At 39.6% G+C, this 17,768-nt stretch overlaps 1 protein-coding gene across 3 annotated transcripts in view; it reads right to left on the bottom strand.

Annotated features, from left to right (window-relative positions):
- The window catches only part of dock3 (dedicator of cytokinesis 3), a gene marked incomplete at both ends in the record, with an annotated part of 48,551 nt that extends 31,140 nt beyond the window's left edge, over positions 1-17,411 (bottom strand). For all 3 annotated transcript variants that reach the window (XM_083920122.1, XM_083920123.1, XM_083920124.1), the window contains 7 exons: positions 37-121; positions 2,331-2,479; positions 4,006-4,102; positions 7,189-7,244; positions 9,201-9,241; positions 10,679-10,762; positions 17,375-17,411. In XM_083920122.1, coding sequence (XP_083776248.1) covers positions 37-121; positions 2,331-2,479; positions 4,006-4,102; positions 7,189-7,244; positions 9,201-9,241; positions 10,679-10,762; positions 17,375-17,411 — 549 coding nt within the window. The remainder of the gene's footprint in view (positions 1-36; positions 122-2,330; positions 2,480-4,005; positions 4,103-7,188; positions 7,245-9,200; positions 9,242-10,678; positions 10,763-17,374) is intronic.
- Positions 17,412-17,768: the final 357 nt, after the last annotated feature.

Here is a 17,768-nt window from a genome sequence, read left to right as displayed (position 1 = left end):
CAAGCACAGGTCCAAGAACATTCCCATCCAACATACCAGTTTGTGTAGCTCTGATATGCTGATCTGATCTGGATCCACCATTTCAAACTCTTTTCTGGGAACGAGGTCTAGGCCAAGGTGCCTTGATGAAAGATAAGAGGTAGATGAAGAGGAAAAAAATAAAACAGTAGTTAAGAAAGGCATCTGAGCTTTTTAAATAAAATTAGGTTCTGAGTCAAACAATGTCACATTATAACTTTTAGCGAAAGTGCATCAAATGTTGAGCTCTTTGCATTAAAGTTTTATGTTTACTCGAGGTTTTTAAAGATGATAAGAATTGTCCAAACGTGTCTCATTCAACTCTGTAAAATATCCAAATTAAATCTTAAAACATCACTGTGTAAAGACAAGCCTTTCTACACTTACTTAAGTACTGTACTGAGGTCTCATAATAGTATTTCTGTTACATGCTACTTTACACTGCTACACTTCAGAGGAGAATATTGTACTTCATTACATTTATTAGAGCCGGTCTGTTTGACATTCCTGCCTGTTAAAAGAAAGATTTTCGTTGCCACTGTGCGCAATGTTACTGCTATTTGCCATTGCTCAGGGGGGCATTGTTGGGTCTCTGTAAATAAAAATAATAGATCATAGAGTGTGGTCGAGACCTACTCTATATGGAAAGTGTCTTGATATAATTTTTTTATGATTTGGCCCTATAAATAAAATACAGTCAATTTAATATTGTTACTTGTTTGCATCTAAAAGGAATAGTTTGACATTTTGGGAAATATGCTTACTCGATTACTGGTGGAGAGTTAGATGTGAAGATTGATACCTCTCTAATGTTTATTCGGTATATGACGTAGCAGACGCTTAGATTAGCCTAGCTTGGTTTATCTTAGCATAGAGACTGTAAACAGGAGGAATCTACTAATCTGAAGGTAGCAACTCTAAACCTCTCTAATTCACATGGTATATCTGGTTTATTTGAACTGTACAAAAACTGTGTTAAAATAACAGTTGTTTTAATGGGGAGGTCATCTGCCAGACTATCTCTTGGCTATGCATAGTAACTTCCTGGAGTCTCTGCTGGTTGCCTAGCAACTTTTCAGAGCCAAGATATAGTGGTAATAGGCGTATTTCCCAAAATGTCGAACGTTTGCTTTACAAAACACAGGGTCATTCAACATGGTCATTCTTCATAACCTGTACTTGTCTTATTATCATCATTATCAGCTAGTTTAAACTCCAGAAATAAAATTATAATTGTTCTTCTCTCCTCCTTGATTTGCAAAACAATTAGCTGTCAGATGAATGTCATAAGGTACAATATTGACAATATAGGTAAATAGTAGTAGTAGTAGTCGTAGTAGAGTAAAAGTTTGATTATACAAAGATAGAAATACACAAGAAAAGTGTTTATACATAACCACTTCTTTATAGAAACTTCTTCCTTTTATAAACTGTGTTTGGTATCAGTTTGCTCCGGGACTTCCAGCTACACTTTGATGTATCACCAATACTGAATGAAATATTCAAAAAGAACACTCAATTTCTCGTGGCTATTTTAGATGAGTTTTGTATATAAGATATTTTTGGCAACTTTGGAAACATTTCAAACTTGTAGTGGAATTGGGATTTACGGGTTTGAACAGTACTCAAAGACTCGAGACCCACAAAAGAGTCTATGAAATTGAAAGAGGTTAAATACAGTATCGAAGTAAATTAACATTGTTGCTTTACACCTCTGGTTCATGTCTATCATACTGTAACCCTTCACTTAAACAAAATTGTGAGGCTTCAAATCATAGCCTACTATCAGTGCTGCTGTGATATTTTGACCATGAAATTAGATCAGTACAACTCTCAGGTCAGTGTGCACGACAGAGCACTGACCTCAACAAGCATGGTGAACAAAATACAGCACATTTCAGGCTCCACTTCTGAGTGTGTGTTTTTTTTTTACATTAACACATATGAAGAATTGAATATCTTTGTACTAGTATGTGCAATAGTGCAGGGAATCTTATAATAAACTAACAGATGGCCCCTCCTCAGCAAAGCTGGAGCCCTCACATCTTTATCTCTGTTATGGATGTCTCAGCTCAGTTGGATGGAGTTTAAAACTGGTAACAGTAAAAATACTGTATGGCTTTACAGTTCCTCCAGGGGGATGTGCATTTACTTTAAGCCGCTTGAGATTCACTCATCTGCTAAATGACCATAAAATTACATCATAGAGGATGTTATTTCGCACCCACTCATCCAGTGTTGTAGATCTCTCCGGTGCCAAAGAAATGTTGTTTTCTTTGGTACCCAGTGCACTCAGTACAAGAGTAACTCACTCATTGCCCCAGTCAAGTCGTACAGTGATGTGCCGTTTGATCTCACGGGTCTGGTCCTGGGCAAGGTGACCCTGGATCAGCTGCCGACGCAGGTCGATGAGCTCATTCATCACATGACGCAGTTTGTGGAATAGATCCACCTTGTGTTTCTATTGAAGCAGCCAAAAAAAGACTTGGTTAGGATATGTGATCTCCTTAGATTATTAATGGAACTCTCCCCAGGATGTGTTTTATTAACAGTATAGTAGTTCTCTATAACGACAAAGCTGGAGAGTATTGGTTCTCTGATATTTGCACTCTGGTGATTTATTTTACATTTAATTAAAGTATGATCAAGACAGAAAGTCACATTCTAACCACTTCTGCCTGCCTGTGCAGGTAGCAGAACAAATATGTGTTGCTACAGAGATTTAAAGCCCAATGGTTTTGTTAATGTTTTGTTAATGAAACAAAAAAAATATTTCCCTTTGCAATTCTGCTTTGACCTCCTCACAGTAATGAATTTCATCACCATTTTTTGGAGACCAAGGACAACACTTTTAATCCAGGCATTTTCTGTTCTCCCTAATGGCGTGACAAGTCCACATTACCACCCAGGTTTGTTTACATAAATGCCAAGATTAAGCACTGCCACAATGGCGATGTAAATTTAATGAGGATAAACACTGCATGTTCTTAAAGGCTGCTGAAAAAATAAGATTTTTGTCAGGGTTGATGAGCCCTTTTGGGTGTCTATTCTGCGGGGCTAATTACGTACATGATAACAGATACACAGTTATGCTTAGGCCATTGCTCCCAGAAGTAGTACTATGAATTGTAATTTGCAACAATAAGGTGAAATGTATCAACATCTTGCCAATGCTACATCCTATTATTATGGATGTAACTGTGACAACATGGCCCATATCACACAGGGGGTGAGCACCCAAAGCAGCACTGTTAAATCAGCACTGCACATTAGTTGAGCTTCAGAGGAAGTTACATCACCACACCAGTGCCTCGGGCTCCTTAGTTGCTCAGAGCATGAGCAGTCCTCAGTGAGAGGTTATGTAAAAACTCGCTGCCAGCTCCGCAACGTATCCACTCAGCTCCAAATTCAAAACCCTACCAGCAGCTTCGGCCTGCCCCCTCGACACATAGCAGGATTAAGGATGCTTTAGGTTTCCAGTAATCACTTTTGCCCGGCAAGTAAAGTCTGACTGAAGGTGGCCAGCAGAGTAGGATCTTAAAGATGATACAGAAACTACTAGAGGCAGGCTTAAATAAATCAATGGCTGAATGACACAGCATGAAATTGCATACGACAGGTCTGTGGGACATAATCTGTGTCCAACCACCATTTCTGTTCCTACATAGATAGTATATGAAAATGGAGGGTGACAGTCAGAACGACTTGCTATGGGGAAATACAGTATATAAAAAAGCTGTCACTATATGTTTGGGCAGTATCTCTCTGGGCTATTTACTATTCCAGGTGTTGAATTAGGTGCAGGGAAGAAAAAAAAAACACAAAAACAAACAACAAAAAAAAGCTTATTCCATCAAACCCCTTAGGAGGATGCAAATGAAACAACAAGGATGCAATTTATTTTTGTAAAAAGCTGTTTTTCTCCTAACTCCCTTAGAAATCTTGGACATTAGGTTCAGTCTGACATTGTAATATAGTACTACTGACCACATAGAGCTGCTTCCACAAGACCCCCCATTCCTGAAGTGTGGAGGTGGTCTCTGTGATAATAGGGTCCTCGAGGGGCACCACCGTCTCACACAGCCTGCAGCAAAAGACACATGAATGTAAGTTCACACAATGATATACACAAGTGTTGGACAGTAATGCATTGTTAGCACATCTTTTCAGTAATACCTAGTGTAAGGGATTACAATTTGAAATTATTTTGACCCCTGATAGATTTTCTTTTTTGTGTGTTTCCTATACAATCATTAAAGAAGGTGAGAGAAATGCCAAGTATGTGATAATTAGTATTTATTATTAATAAGTACTGTAATTATTGTATTTTTCTCAGTGGCATCACCACCCTTCTACAATTGTTAGCCCTTCCACTGGCCTGGCACCCGTTGCGAGACACACATACATAATAGGCAATATACGAATTAAAGCTGTATATTTGTCTTTTTAAGGAAAAAGACAACTAGACTATTTGCAAAAGTCAACAAGGATACAGCATTTGTATATGGGGCGGACGCTCTACTTCGCCCACTCCCAGTCTGATAACATGTTGCTTAATGTTGATTGTAATGTTGATAATGATAATTGAATGATAACGCCCGTCAGACATTGTTGGAATTCAGAACCGTCTCCCACACAATCTTGAAGCCGCTCTCACTGAGAAGCTGCTTGGCTGGGGTCAACCTTTAGCCTACCATGAATACCAGCTTGTTTATGTTTCCTCTCACATGGCCTCCGGTGCTGCCATCCGAACAGAGATACCAGAGCAGGTGCAAGAGGAGTCGCAGAAGTCTAGTTTCATCTCAGAACATTGGAATAACAGTATAAGGAAAGATTAATTATGGATTTTTTTGCCCAACAATGCCAAACAATGCCAAACATAAACAATAACATAACAAAACTCCTGAAATTCAGTTATGGATTTTGGTTTTAGACAATTTCCGGGCTCATCATTCGGTTTACCAGGTGCGGGTCATAATTTCAATCATTCAGTAGGACATCATAGTTTGAGACCCTACTGTGCCTGGAAATTGGACAAAAATCAATCCATCCATCATCTATAGCCGCTTATCCTTTACAGGGTCATGGGGGTTGGAGCCAATCCCAGCTGACATTGGGCGAGAAGCGGGGTACACCCAAGACAGGTCACTAAGACAATACAGGGCTGACACACATAGAGACGGACAACCATTTACACTCACATCCAAAACTACTACAGCCAAATTACAGCAGCAACAATTCTAAATATTGTCCGGCACTAAATAACGTTAATAGCTACAACCACTTGTACAACGTTACATCAATACGTTCGGGGGACCCTGCAGAACGACTTTACTTCACTCGGTACCACCACTGGGGCTAACGTTGAGCTGAGTAATGAAAGTAAAGTAATGAGTAATGTAATTACTTTTATAATGAGTAACATGTAATGTTTTACATTGTTACATTTCCAAGTCACTTGCCCCAAACTGACAAATATGCACATACAGTATACAAAATATATGTCATTGCTCCAAGCCAGCTTTTTAAAGAAGTAACAGCTATGAAATGACAAAGAGGTATTATCACGTAGAGTAATGAGATTTTCTCTGGCTGCAGTTAGGAACGGAGGTGGAGCACTCCTGCAAAAACCACAACACACATTCGTCCTATGTGACCACACTCATAAGGAAACATCAAGCCAAAGGTTAGATCTCTTGTGACACTTTGCACTTTGCTCACTAAGCTCCGGCCTATTCTACAAAGAATTATCTTTAATACTGTATCCTTGTTTTTGCAACAAGGGAATCCATCCATTACACAACGAGTCAGGGTGAGTCTGTGGCACGGATGCTTTGGGAGAACTACAGATATGCAGTAGTTGTGTCACCTCATTAACTCCACGAGACAGCGAAGCACATTTCCCAAAGTACAACTCCTGGAGTGAGAAAGTATAATAATGTTAATTTCCAATTCTGCACTTTTGTTGAGTGTAAACGAGAGTTACCCTGCTATGTGGTAGCTCAACTGGAGGGTGGTGATGTAACAGCAAACTCTTAGTCCACACTGAGCCACAACTCCCAGTCTGCAGATTTAAAACCCATGAGTTCAGGCTGATAAAGAGCTCTGCTGCCTGTTTTTGTCTTCGCCTTTATTCTGGCCTCTACACCCGTAGCCGGCTATTGTGACAGGAACTTTAGATGACCGCCACTGTGTGTGCAGTGTGTGTGAGAGAGTGTGTGTGCATATATGTAAGCAGCTGTCCGGTGGTAAGTGTCTTGATGATTGGATCATCACAGATTGTCATGCTCTGACAGCTGTGAATCTGTATCATACTCCCTGTGAAATGAGTGAAGGGGAGCTCCTGACCAGTATAGAATAAACACACAGTTTTTTTGTCATCATTGCCCAATATGTTCCAATAATCACTGCTTTTGACGATTTTGATCTGCACTCCCCTACTACAGAAAATTCTATTTGCTACAAAAAAGTTGGAAATTAGGTAATTTGACTCATACTTTACATTTGTTTAAGGTCTGATAGTGTAAAAGGTGAGATTTCCATGTCTTTTCTTTTATTATAAAGCAGCTCGAGGTGCTATATCAATACTTTGAAATAGTCAAAATGTTCAATCCACAGAGAAATGGACTCAGTCCGTATTCAGAAAACGTGCCGTCAGGACTGCCGATTGTAATGTCACAACTTTATTATATATAAGCAGAAAGTGTTGTTACAGTTATTCCCTGGCTGTCTGGCTAACGGTGCAAAGACGCAGAGAGACCAGGAGACCCAGAAATGCTGACCAATCAGAGCAGACTGGGCATTTATGGGAGGGGGGCTTAAAGAGACAGGCATAAATGAAGCGTTCCAGACAGAGCGTGAATACAGGTATATTCAGACAATATAAGAAATACCATGTGTTTTTTGAACATTAAAGCATGTAAACATTTTCTAGTATATACCAAAATTACAAGTATGAACCTGAAAAGGTTTCTCTTCGGTATGGGTTAAGGTTCAGTAAATTTTCAATGTATTTGTTACTTTGGCAATGTATTATTATAATTATTTTCACATGTTGGTGAATGTATCAGAGAGGGGTACATACTAAGTTAAAAAAAAAAGTTGGATGAGTGCACACCTAATTATGATGCTGTGCAAGCTCAAATAAAATCACTTCATCATACAACTCACCCTCTGTTTGTCACTGTAGATTTCTTCAAGTGGACATAGCTGACTGGGAAAATACCCTGTGGACAAAGAGGAAGGAGCAGAGATGTTACTGAGTGTGACAGGATCATGTCCTTAATTCTCCTGCAACATGTAACCGTATAAAATGTACAGTATTGTGTTGTGTTTGTATTATTAGGTAGAATAACCTAAACTGGGTTAAGTTGAGATTGTACACTTCTGCTAGCGACACATTATACAGTGCGTTGAAGGAAATGCAAGATCCCTTCATTTATATTCTGCTTTGCTGTGTGCTGACATTTTCTGCCATGCAAAGAAAAAAAATCACACACTACAGAGACAAGAGGCAGAGCAACTTGCAGGAGCCTTATTGTGGCTAGCAGGGGAAGGGCGTGAGAGACTGAGTGGTGCCAACTGCCACCCTTGCAGTTCATCTTCCTTATTCTAATCTGCCAGATGTGAAGAATTGGCCACAGTGAGCACAACTAATTCTCTCAGCACAGAGAGAGTATGGGGGCGATTGAATGTGGGCAGCAGAGTACATAACAAAATGGAGGGGTGTTAGTAAGAACTGTAAATAGCTGATGAGAGTAGAGAAGGACAGTGTGTAGCCACTAACACCTACATTTACCAGGGCTGGACAGCTTTTGTGCTTTCTTTAAAATATTACAGCAGCTGCAGATACCACTTCAGCTTCTGGCATTACATTTTAAAGCAGGGTGGACATACGAAATGACCTGCTACTTTCATGTGATGATACTTCTGTTTGCATTGTTGATCTGCAAACCATCCAACTTTGTGTAATGACTCTCCAGCTCTGCTACAGGTTATCAGGGATGGAGAACAGTCTTTACTGAACAATAAATCCTATGGGAAGCAGATGTGCCAGTCATATATTATATCCACTTACTGCAGTGCAGAGTATTGATCTCTGTCAGCAGTGATGGTGTTGTATTATTTGGAGTTCTCCATCTATATGGTCTCTTCTTACTGAGCAGAATTTATGATAACAATGCGGCATGCATGAAGTGAGAGGTTTGGATTCGTTCTCTCCGTCCTGCCTTCTATCTTGATCTTGATTTCTGACTCGATCAGATATACAGTATAACACCACAACTGTGTGTTGCATTTGTCCTGCCTAAGTCACCAAAGACAATCAGTGTAAGGGATTAGAAGTAAATTTGAATTGAAAAGTTTCATTTGCATATTTTGGTAAAAATGACTGTTAATTGCACCATCTGCTGGCTGAAAGGAAAACAAAATTAGGATTTTTCAAAAAATTATTGCACAGGAAAGAATAAGGCAGGAGAAATATTAGAGCTGGCATGTGCCTCATACAAATGTGCATTTGATGGGATGCAAATATTGTGTAGGCCTATCTATTTTATTATATTTTCTTTTCTTATTATATTAGATGTGGAGTATTTTTTTTCCATTTGTGTATATTATCTCAAAGATGGCCCTACATTTAGTGCTTTTGTGATATGGAGTCAGAACAACTTGGGTAAAACAATGTTTTTATGAAAGCACACCTGGAAATGCAGGTCAAGAGATTTCTATTTTTGTCAAATCAAAGCTTTATTCAATAAGTTAATCAGTCATTAAGGTCTTTGTTGTCTAGACAAAGTTATTTCTGGGATGCACATCTCTCACGACACATCATTCATAAAAATGCATTGGTCTCTGATAACACCTTCATGTGGAGACCACTTTGTATTACAAGGCAACCAGTTTTACAGATGTAAAACCATTTTGTATTACAAGGCAACCAGTTTTACAGATGTTTTGGTGACTCTGTGTGTTTAATTAATCTTAGTTAATCTTATATTAAATGCTGGTTGTCCAACAATTTAGCTCTCTAAAACAGTAGAGGTTTTATTTACAATCCAGATACTTTTTTGTCACATGTGAATGTGTATTTTTCACTCTCTACCTTTAAATGAAGAATACTGTATGCAGTTTGCAAGAATAAACACAATATCAAACCAGTGATTTGTGCATGCTGTTATAATTACCTTGAGAGAAGGCCTCTTGGTGGAAAAGCCTCTGTACCAACCTAAAGGAAGAGAAAAGTGCACATCAGAAAACCTCATTACCCTCCAATGCCATTATTAAGCTTATACAGTATGCAGTACATGGCATAATAGGAAAAGAAGTTAAAGATGAAGTTTGCCAGCTGTTTTTTTTTTTTTTAAGTTGTTTTTTTTGCTCAAATCAACTTGTAGGTTACTTGAAATGTAGTTGTGGATGTTATTCTTTGCTGTTATAGGATTGCTTTTATAATTCATTAAAATCTATTTAAGTCATGTTTACCTGTTGACTATAATAGTAAACTAATAGTATAGTGTTGTTTTCAAATACTGTTTTTAAATAGCTTACTACTAATCAAATTCGTGTCAGCTTTGCCTAGCATAGCCTAGCCTATTATCGCTGCTGCTGCAGGTCTGTCTCTGGGAGACAGTGGGATTTTCATTTAAAAACAAAATAATTCAAATATGCTTGCTTGTCTTCTTGACAATCAAAAGCAAAACATGTCGTTACTGTTGATACTTTGCAGTCTCTTAACCTGTCGGCCATGAAATCATTAACAGCAGCAGTTACGTTAGCTGGGGTTCTGTTAGTTAGCGGTTAGCTCATCTACATCACTCATCCAGTGGATAAAAATAAGTCACTGGCTGTACTGAAAAAAAGTATTGTGGTTACATTATAACAAATTTTACATAAATGATCTCAGTGTGGACTAGTGATGGTACTGATGTATATCAAAGTTTACAGTTTGTTAAGGGGTTTCAAGACCTCGATTGGTTCACTGTTACAGTGTCATAAAGTGCAGTTTACTCTAGACCTGTGGTCAAACAGAGCTGTAGTGTCAGGATTTTTAGAAATACTGTCAGTTTGAGTCAAAGTCCCACTAACAACCCCACCCCAGACACTAAACAAAGTCCTATTTTCACATTTAATGTATTGAGTTAAGCTAAGTTAAGTTTGGTTTGAATAGTGTGGTTCTTTCAAGGAAATTTAACAACTGCTTTTAAACTGAACTACGTAGACTCTCACTTGAATGTGTTTCAGAACATTGCCTCTATTTTCCCCTATAATTAGTACCAGCATACCTACTTCTTAACTGGAGTTTTTTAGCAAATAATGGACCCGTGAAATTAAGTGTTAACGTTTTATTTACCAACATAAAGATCTAAATGCTGTTTCAAAGCCCTCTCCATGCTGAGAGGAATAAAGCTCTGTAGAGAAATACAGAAATTTTTTTTTTTTTTCTTGAATGTAGTCACATTTAATAGCTAACCCCACATATTGCAGACAAAAACTAATGATGACATTGAGACTCTGGGTTAATATGACCACCACAGAACAGTAGCGTTAACTGTACGCAGCCTAATATCTCTCTGGAGTTTCCTACTGGTATCATTTGAAAAACACAACAACTGTACCTCTGTTTATCAAGAATGCATTGCCATAGAAGATCTGATGCTTTTACCTTCACTTTTCTCCAGAATCTGTACAGTTTCGCCAATCTCCAGGACCAGTGCCTGACATATTGATGATCGGAAGTTGCAGATCACTGTGCAGGAAAAGAGAAAATAATCATGAGACAGCAGTAATGAAAAAACGTTTTGACCTTATAGTAGCTGACTGTCAAGAGAAATTACATTACGGATAAATATCTATGCTTGGTTTCATCTTTGTGACCTCTGATTTAAGCAAGGAGCCTCCCCTACACTGTTGTGTGTGCTTTGGGTTGTAGCGGGGCTTTTAATAAGTGGTTTAATGCAAACATCTAAACACAGTGTCACACAGGAACCACTGCTTAGCAAACTGTAAACAAGCTCCCACCCTGAAGTGGGTAGTCATTTTAATAGGCAATTAATTCTTAAGCGGCCTGATTTTTGTGGAATGTTAAGTTAATTGAACTGCCTCCCAAAATAGCGCCCGCACATACTGCTAAGTAGTAAACGCCGCTTTATCATAAGTCGGTATTAGCATAAATCATCCATGCCACCTGCTTTTTTAGTATCATGCAGTCTTTGGCAGTAAAATCCTATGACTCCTACACTGATTAAGAACATGATTATTCCTTAAGGGATGGATGCCACGGTAACGGCCTCCACAATATGATGGCCTCTGAGGCCTGTTATTTTCTGTGCGTGTATGTAACATACATTGTAAACGCCTCAGTAAAGACAAACTTGTTTAATAATGATAGGGCTCCACTGACGAGTTTAAAAACCTACAAATGGTGGCTTCAAGGAGAGTTTTTGTGTGAATCATTATGCTAATGAACTAGCCAGGGGACCCAGTGAGGGGGAGGAAGAGGAGGAGGGGCTTGGGCCCGGCTCCGTTGCTTGTATGAGGGTAAGGAGTGCTCAGTTCCTGTGCTAGGGTAACTATGGCAACAGATCATCTACAAACTGGAGGGATTTCTTCACTGTAACTGCTGCAGGGATCTGGGCATTTTAAAACAGCAAAGCTTATGGATGCTGTGTGGCACAAGAGTCAAGTCTAGCGTGTTGGGCATGTATTAGAGTCAGAGAGATGGATAGACTTAAAGAGCCTCCTTGTCACCTTTTCCAGTTTGCCTCGGGCCCTTTTCCAGCCAGGGCTAAGTATGTCCTATTTAAAAGCGCTATTCTTTAATGGCCTCTATTTCATTTGAATTGCAATACCTGAACTCACACTATTTGAATTCTCTTTAGCGGAGGCCACGTCAGAACATGATGAGCTTGTCATGTTCGAGAGAGATGGGCACATCAAGCAGGCTCATATTTTCATAGTCCACCCTCACAAAATCTTCAAGCTGTGTAAACAGTCTTTCATTGTGCCTAAAAACAAAGCCACACAACATAACCAACCGAATTCATCATTAAACTTCAACATGTTGAACGTAGGATGTTGGAAGGACAAACGGGACATGCAAATATTGGCAAAAGCAAATATTTCTACTGAGCACCGGTATATCACTCCAGACTGTCCCTCTATTTAGCTGCATTCATAGTCCACATGGCATCTTATTCCTACTATAGCTTTTGTGTAACCAGTAACTCACTGGGAGGAATTATGGGGCTTGAGCACAGGAGGAGGCTCCTGCTGTCCTCCACTTTCCCTCACCTCACAACACCTCCATTGTTCCATGTATGAGAAATAACATAACTGAAACACGATCTGCATTAATTTACTCATTAACTATTAAACGTATCTGTGTCTCAAACGTTGACATTTTAAAGGCAGTCCTTTACTTATCCCACTCAACTACAGGGGAAAGTTGTTTGTTCTTTTAGCCATCATTTAATCTTCTGGTGTTTTTATTTTTTAAGAATGCATTATTTGTTTCATAGGTTGAATCCAAGCAACACCAAATATGGACATAACTTGCAACGTACAGTAATGTGATGTTGTCCACCTTTCTTAATACAAAATAATGGCAAGATTTTCCCGCAGTCAAGATTTTGGTTTTTACTTACATAAGAGGCCATGATACGCGACTTTCAACACATTAATAAAGCAGCAAATAACAATTTGCAATGTAAAGATATAGTTGAGTAATGTCATACTGAGCAGAGAATGAAGTCTCTCTGCCTTTGTGTGTGTCATAATCTGAGTTTCTCTGCTGTTTGTTTTGATAGCTGGTCTGGCCGTGTTTGCATGTTAGTGCATGTGTGTAACTTGTGCGTCAGAATCAGATGCCGAGGGCCATGACAAAACGTCAGTATCTAACGAGTTTGGGTCTGTGAGAGTATTTCAAGTGAAGCTCCTTCTTTATAAACAAAGTACAGTTACCTTTTTTGTATCCAAATTACACAACACCATTCCATGTATTCCCCAAGCCTCGACACCACAGGTTACAACACATGAACTCATAAAAAGGTCTAGGAAGCTAAAGTTCTTACAGTAGAGATAAAAAAAAGTCTCCCGCCTTACAACATCATGATGGTGACTGGATTCCTTGAATGATCTGGTCCTGACTTTCAGTTGCAACGAAAGCACAATAAAAATGTTTATGGCGGCAAAGGTAAATTCTTAGCAAATGCATGAAGACCACCAACAAGACTGGGCAAATAGCTGAATAATTCTTCCAAAAACTACAAAATCAGGGTTTTTTTCCAAAAGAAATACTTGAGGTGTAAAATAGATAGCAGAACCATAACCTATATGAAACTATAAAGTTAAGAAGTGTGGTTACTTAAAATGCTTTATGTTTAATAAACTTAACAGATTCATAATAACAGAGAAGATATTTACAATGTAATGTCAACGGACAACATATAAACCAGTCTCTTTTCTTGGTGTAAAATGAGAACAGACACGGGAGTTGATTTTCTATAACAGCCCCTAATGACAACGTAGCAATATTCCTGGATTAAATTATGCAGAAGTTATGACATTCAAGTGTACACTATCTATGGTATCACTTCACCTAAAACTGAGACTCATAGGAAGGAAATCACCCAGTAAATATCAAGCATCATGGTTTATCAAAAGCATTAGACTCAGGAGAGGAGGGATAAAGTGCTGCACAATTGTAAAATATATTTTAAAATCAGTGAAGCAGCTTTAGTGATAATTAAAGATGTTCAACCTCTGCTGTGTGGAAAAAAGGAGGCCTATGAGTGCACACCAAAAACCTCCACCTCATCTTGTTGATTGAATCACGCAGTGTTGCAATATAAAAGGGCTCTAATGTGATGAGAGTAATGTGGTGATTTAGAGCTCTCCACTGTGTGAAAATAGAGAGTTGTAGCACCACAAACATTGTGTCCATGTTGACAGGTTGGTTTTGTACCACACACTAGCAGAAACTTGCATCACATAAGCAAACTTTCAGCGTTTTATGTGTTCAAGTCACCTTGCTATGTTGCCTGTTTGTGTTTGAGGGTTCACTTGTTTCATGTCATACTCTGTCATTTTTATGGTCAAGAAAATACGAATATGTAAGCTAACGTTTGTTTGTTTTTTAAAGAACTATACTGTACTTTTACAACAACTGTCCCCTTCCAGTGTAAATATTATTACATGCTGTCATGTCTTGAAAAATGTTTTTACTCTATATGTAATATAGTGAAGCATAAAACACAGCATGCATGGCCTGATGACCTTGCATTAGAACCAGTGAGAGACACATAGAGTACCTAACTGTGCAATGGCTCACCGGGGAGAAATATTCTGCAGAGAGAGGGGTGATGCCATCAAAAACCTGCCAGTAAACACTATTATGAAATATGAATTGTCTGTTTTCAAGACAACTGAGTGCTAATGGCACCAGTATACTGAGAAACATTGGATAAAAGAGGGCACTGTGCTCATCTAAACTGCAGAACTGAAATGCACCTATTTCCTTGTTTTTTTTCAGTCTATTTAGTTCCAGTCTCAATCATGACTGTTGCAACTGAAGCTGAACATGTTTCTGAGTGATTCCTTAAACTGTAATGTAGCTGTGATTGTGACGACCACGAAGGCCCTGCTAGAGTAGTCCTGTCCCAGATCCAGCTAAGGTGAAACGGTCTTTGGGCTTCGCCCACTGAGTCGTGTTGCACGACATGAATGCACACTCACTTACTCAGACACATTACTGCACTGAAGTCTTACTAACCTAGGGATTTATGCCAGAGAGGCAGAGGAGCATTTTATCATATCTGATTCCAAATCAGTGTCACAGAAATGTAAGCACGCTACCCAGCTGCAGGGGGTCTGTGTAGCTGCGAGATGATGATCATTTACATGACTATCACACATGCGACAATAAGTTTATTTATAGTGCTGATGAGCAGTGGAGGTAAAGAAAACGACATTACTAATGAACTTTGTGATCCAGTGATAAATACAAGAAGTGCTCAAAGAAATGAAGCTGGGCAACTTTCCTATAAAATCATGGCTAAAATCCACGGAGAGATGCTACTTTGGGCTAATCTCTCCCTTATCCCACTCTCAGTTGAACATTAGCTCTTTTCTTTGTTCTTTTGTGAACATGTTTGATCCCAGAGCTGTCTATTTCAGATAATGGCGGCCTTGTCTGTTTGATTATTTCATGTATTGCTACAGTAGTTTGCGTCTGAACAACGTCCGTGTGGTCACAGACAAAGCCAGCTGATTCATTTCCCTCTCTCATGTGGACAGGGCTCTCTCCAAAAAAAAGTGTAAAGAAATTCTTGAAATGAATGCTGCGTATATGAGAAGAATACATCAGTAAATAATTTGTAAATAAGACAAAATTCAAGAAGACTGGATTGAGGATTGATTTCATGGTTTAAAAGAGCTATTGTAATTGAAAAAAAATCCACTTGTCACAATTAGCTAATATTTCTTTTTGGGCACTTTTGGCATTTTACAGACTAATTATTTAACGCGGAACAAAACAAAAGCAAAAGCAATTATAGGTTAATTGATGGTTAAAATAATTAATAGTTAAAAAATAATAGCTGACACTCTACAAGTGATTTACAAACTAATATTCCTGCATAAACAAACAAAATAATGAATAGGCAGTGTTTCTAAGAAAGGCAATACGATTTCATGAGGTGGTCTCTAACTGTTTCCTGTGTAGATGGAGCCCATTAAGACAACATAGGAGGAAAAAAAGGCCTGGACCACAGCTCAGTTTTATATTTGTGTATGGCAAAATTGGTGAGAGACAATTTGCAGGCAATGAATCGAAAAAATAAGCAACGAAGATGGGGAAATATGCGAAATGGTGCCACTAATAACAGAAATGAGGGGGGGGAAGAAGTGATAAGTGTAGAAGTGTGGGCTTCATCAGTGATGTTGGAGAAATACTGAACCTAGCATCAACACGTTATGAGACGAAAGGGGGGAAATGTACCAGAGTTATGTGGGCTGCTTTTACAAGGTACAGCATGTACTGTGTAGGTACACAGCGGCTGTGCTTCCCCGCATTTCAGCACCGCGGACAGCGTCATCGACACATTTCAGCACCGCGGACAGCGCCAGGTCACTCCTGCTGCGGAGGCTGCGCCGAACTGTTGCTTCCCGTCACAGAACTACCCATCTCACTGTTATAAAACCCCGATACATTTGCACTTGAAAAAACACCTGCAGTGATTGTATGATGGAGGAATGATTGCGTGAATGAAAATACAAAACGACTGAATGCGATAATATTACTGAAAAACCTCTTCAAATGTCGATATTGTGGTGGATTGCCATTGGGGGCATTATGAAATGATCATTTGTCATGAATGAAATGCCTCCAAACAAATATGTGGGTGTGCTCATGTGTGGGGGAGTATCATGTGCAAGGCAGCATGAGTACCCCTGCAAGTAACACGCTGTAGCGCATCTGGACATGACTCATTCCCCTACTGAAAACCCTCTATAGGATAATCATATGCTATAGACACTTTCGCTATGGCCGTGGGGTTCAGCAGTCAGCTTCTAATGACCTTATGGCATCTTGTGGCGTTATTTTTGCCTCTTCTGCTCGTTAAACTGTACACAGCTAGTTTGTTTGTTTTTTTCTTAAAAGGTTAATGTTAATGGAGAAATGCTGATCTTGCACTTTCGCCTCTCCCTCGGGGTCAAAGTGCACACATGCAGGGATACAATGTACAGTGTGGCACAGTGCAGTCCCTGTCTTTGCAGCAGCAGCAGCAGCAGCAGCAGCATTAGGGCAGTTTTCTGTCTACAGGTAGACTCCTCCAGCTCTACTCCAGCCTACACCTGTTGGGGGGACGCAGTCACGATGCCCCCTCGTGGTTTAAACACGAATCGCGTTTTCCCCCCTTTCTCTCCCCCCTGCAGATATGCCCATAAGAAGAAAAAGCTAAAATGCCACACTGACGCATTTCCTTTTTCTTTTTTTCTCACAAAACCACACAACTAACAGTAGGAGCCCGATTTAAAGCACCGCCTGCGGTTGTGTATGGACTGCGATAGCATCTTTAAGGTGGTGGGTAGGCTGAATCGTCCCACGCAATTTCCCTTTCTATGCAGTCACTGGCCGTGTATATCAGCCATTATAAGTCTGTGTTTTTCATTGGGTGTAATGCATAATAACAGGGAAAAATGGGCTGGATAGCGTATGCGGGGTGTCGATGCACACACATTGGGTGTATCTCGTGCAAAAACTGCCATCACAAGGCTGTCTGATTAAAGTCATTTTTTTAAAAAAAAGGCTAGAAACCAAACGTTAATAAATTAAGAATAAAGGGTGCAATTAACTCACCAACTCCGATTTTCTCCTCTTCTGTAGGAATCCACATATTTGGTTATTTCCCCTCCAGTAGAGCAAGCCACATTATGTCGATATCGTGAGATGATGCTGCTAAAAAATAAAAGCTGAAGGCTACAAATTCTCCCGGCTGCTCATACATGGGACTACATGTCTCGACCGGAATCAGTATCCTGGCGCCTGTATGTGTGCAGGGGAAGGGGGAGGAAGGACCATCAGAGCCTCGATATCTCCGCTCTATTTTGTCCCGGCGTGTCTCCAGTCTGATGCAGTCTCCGCGTCCACCTAATGTAACGCGCGCACACACACACACATACACTCACGCAGACGGGCACGCTCACACGCACGCACGCACGCACACACGGTGAGCGGTTTTCCGGTCTACACA

The sequence above is a fragment of the Echiichthys vipera genome, assembly GCF_963691815.1.
Source record: "Echiichthys vipera genome assembly, chromosome: 9".
Lineage (NCBI taxonomy): Eukaryota > Metazoa > Chordata > Actinopteri > Perciformes > Trachinidae > Echiichthys > Echiichthys vipera.
The sequence above is the reverse complement of the archived record's forward strand: the minus strand, read 5'-3'. Positions and strand labels throughout refer to the sequence as shown.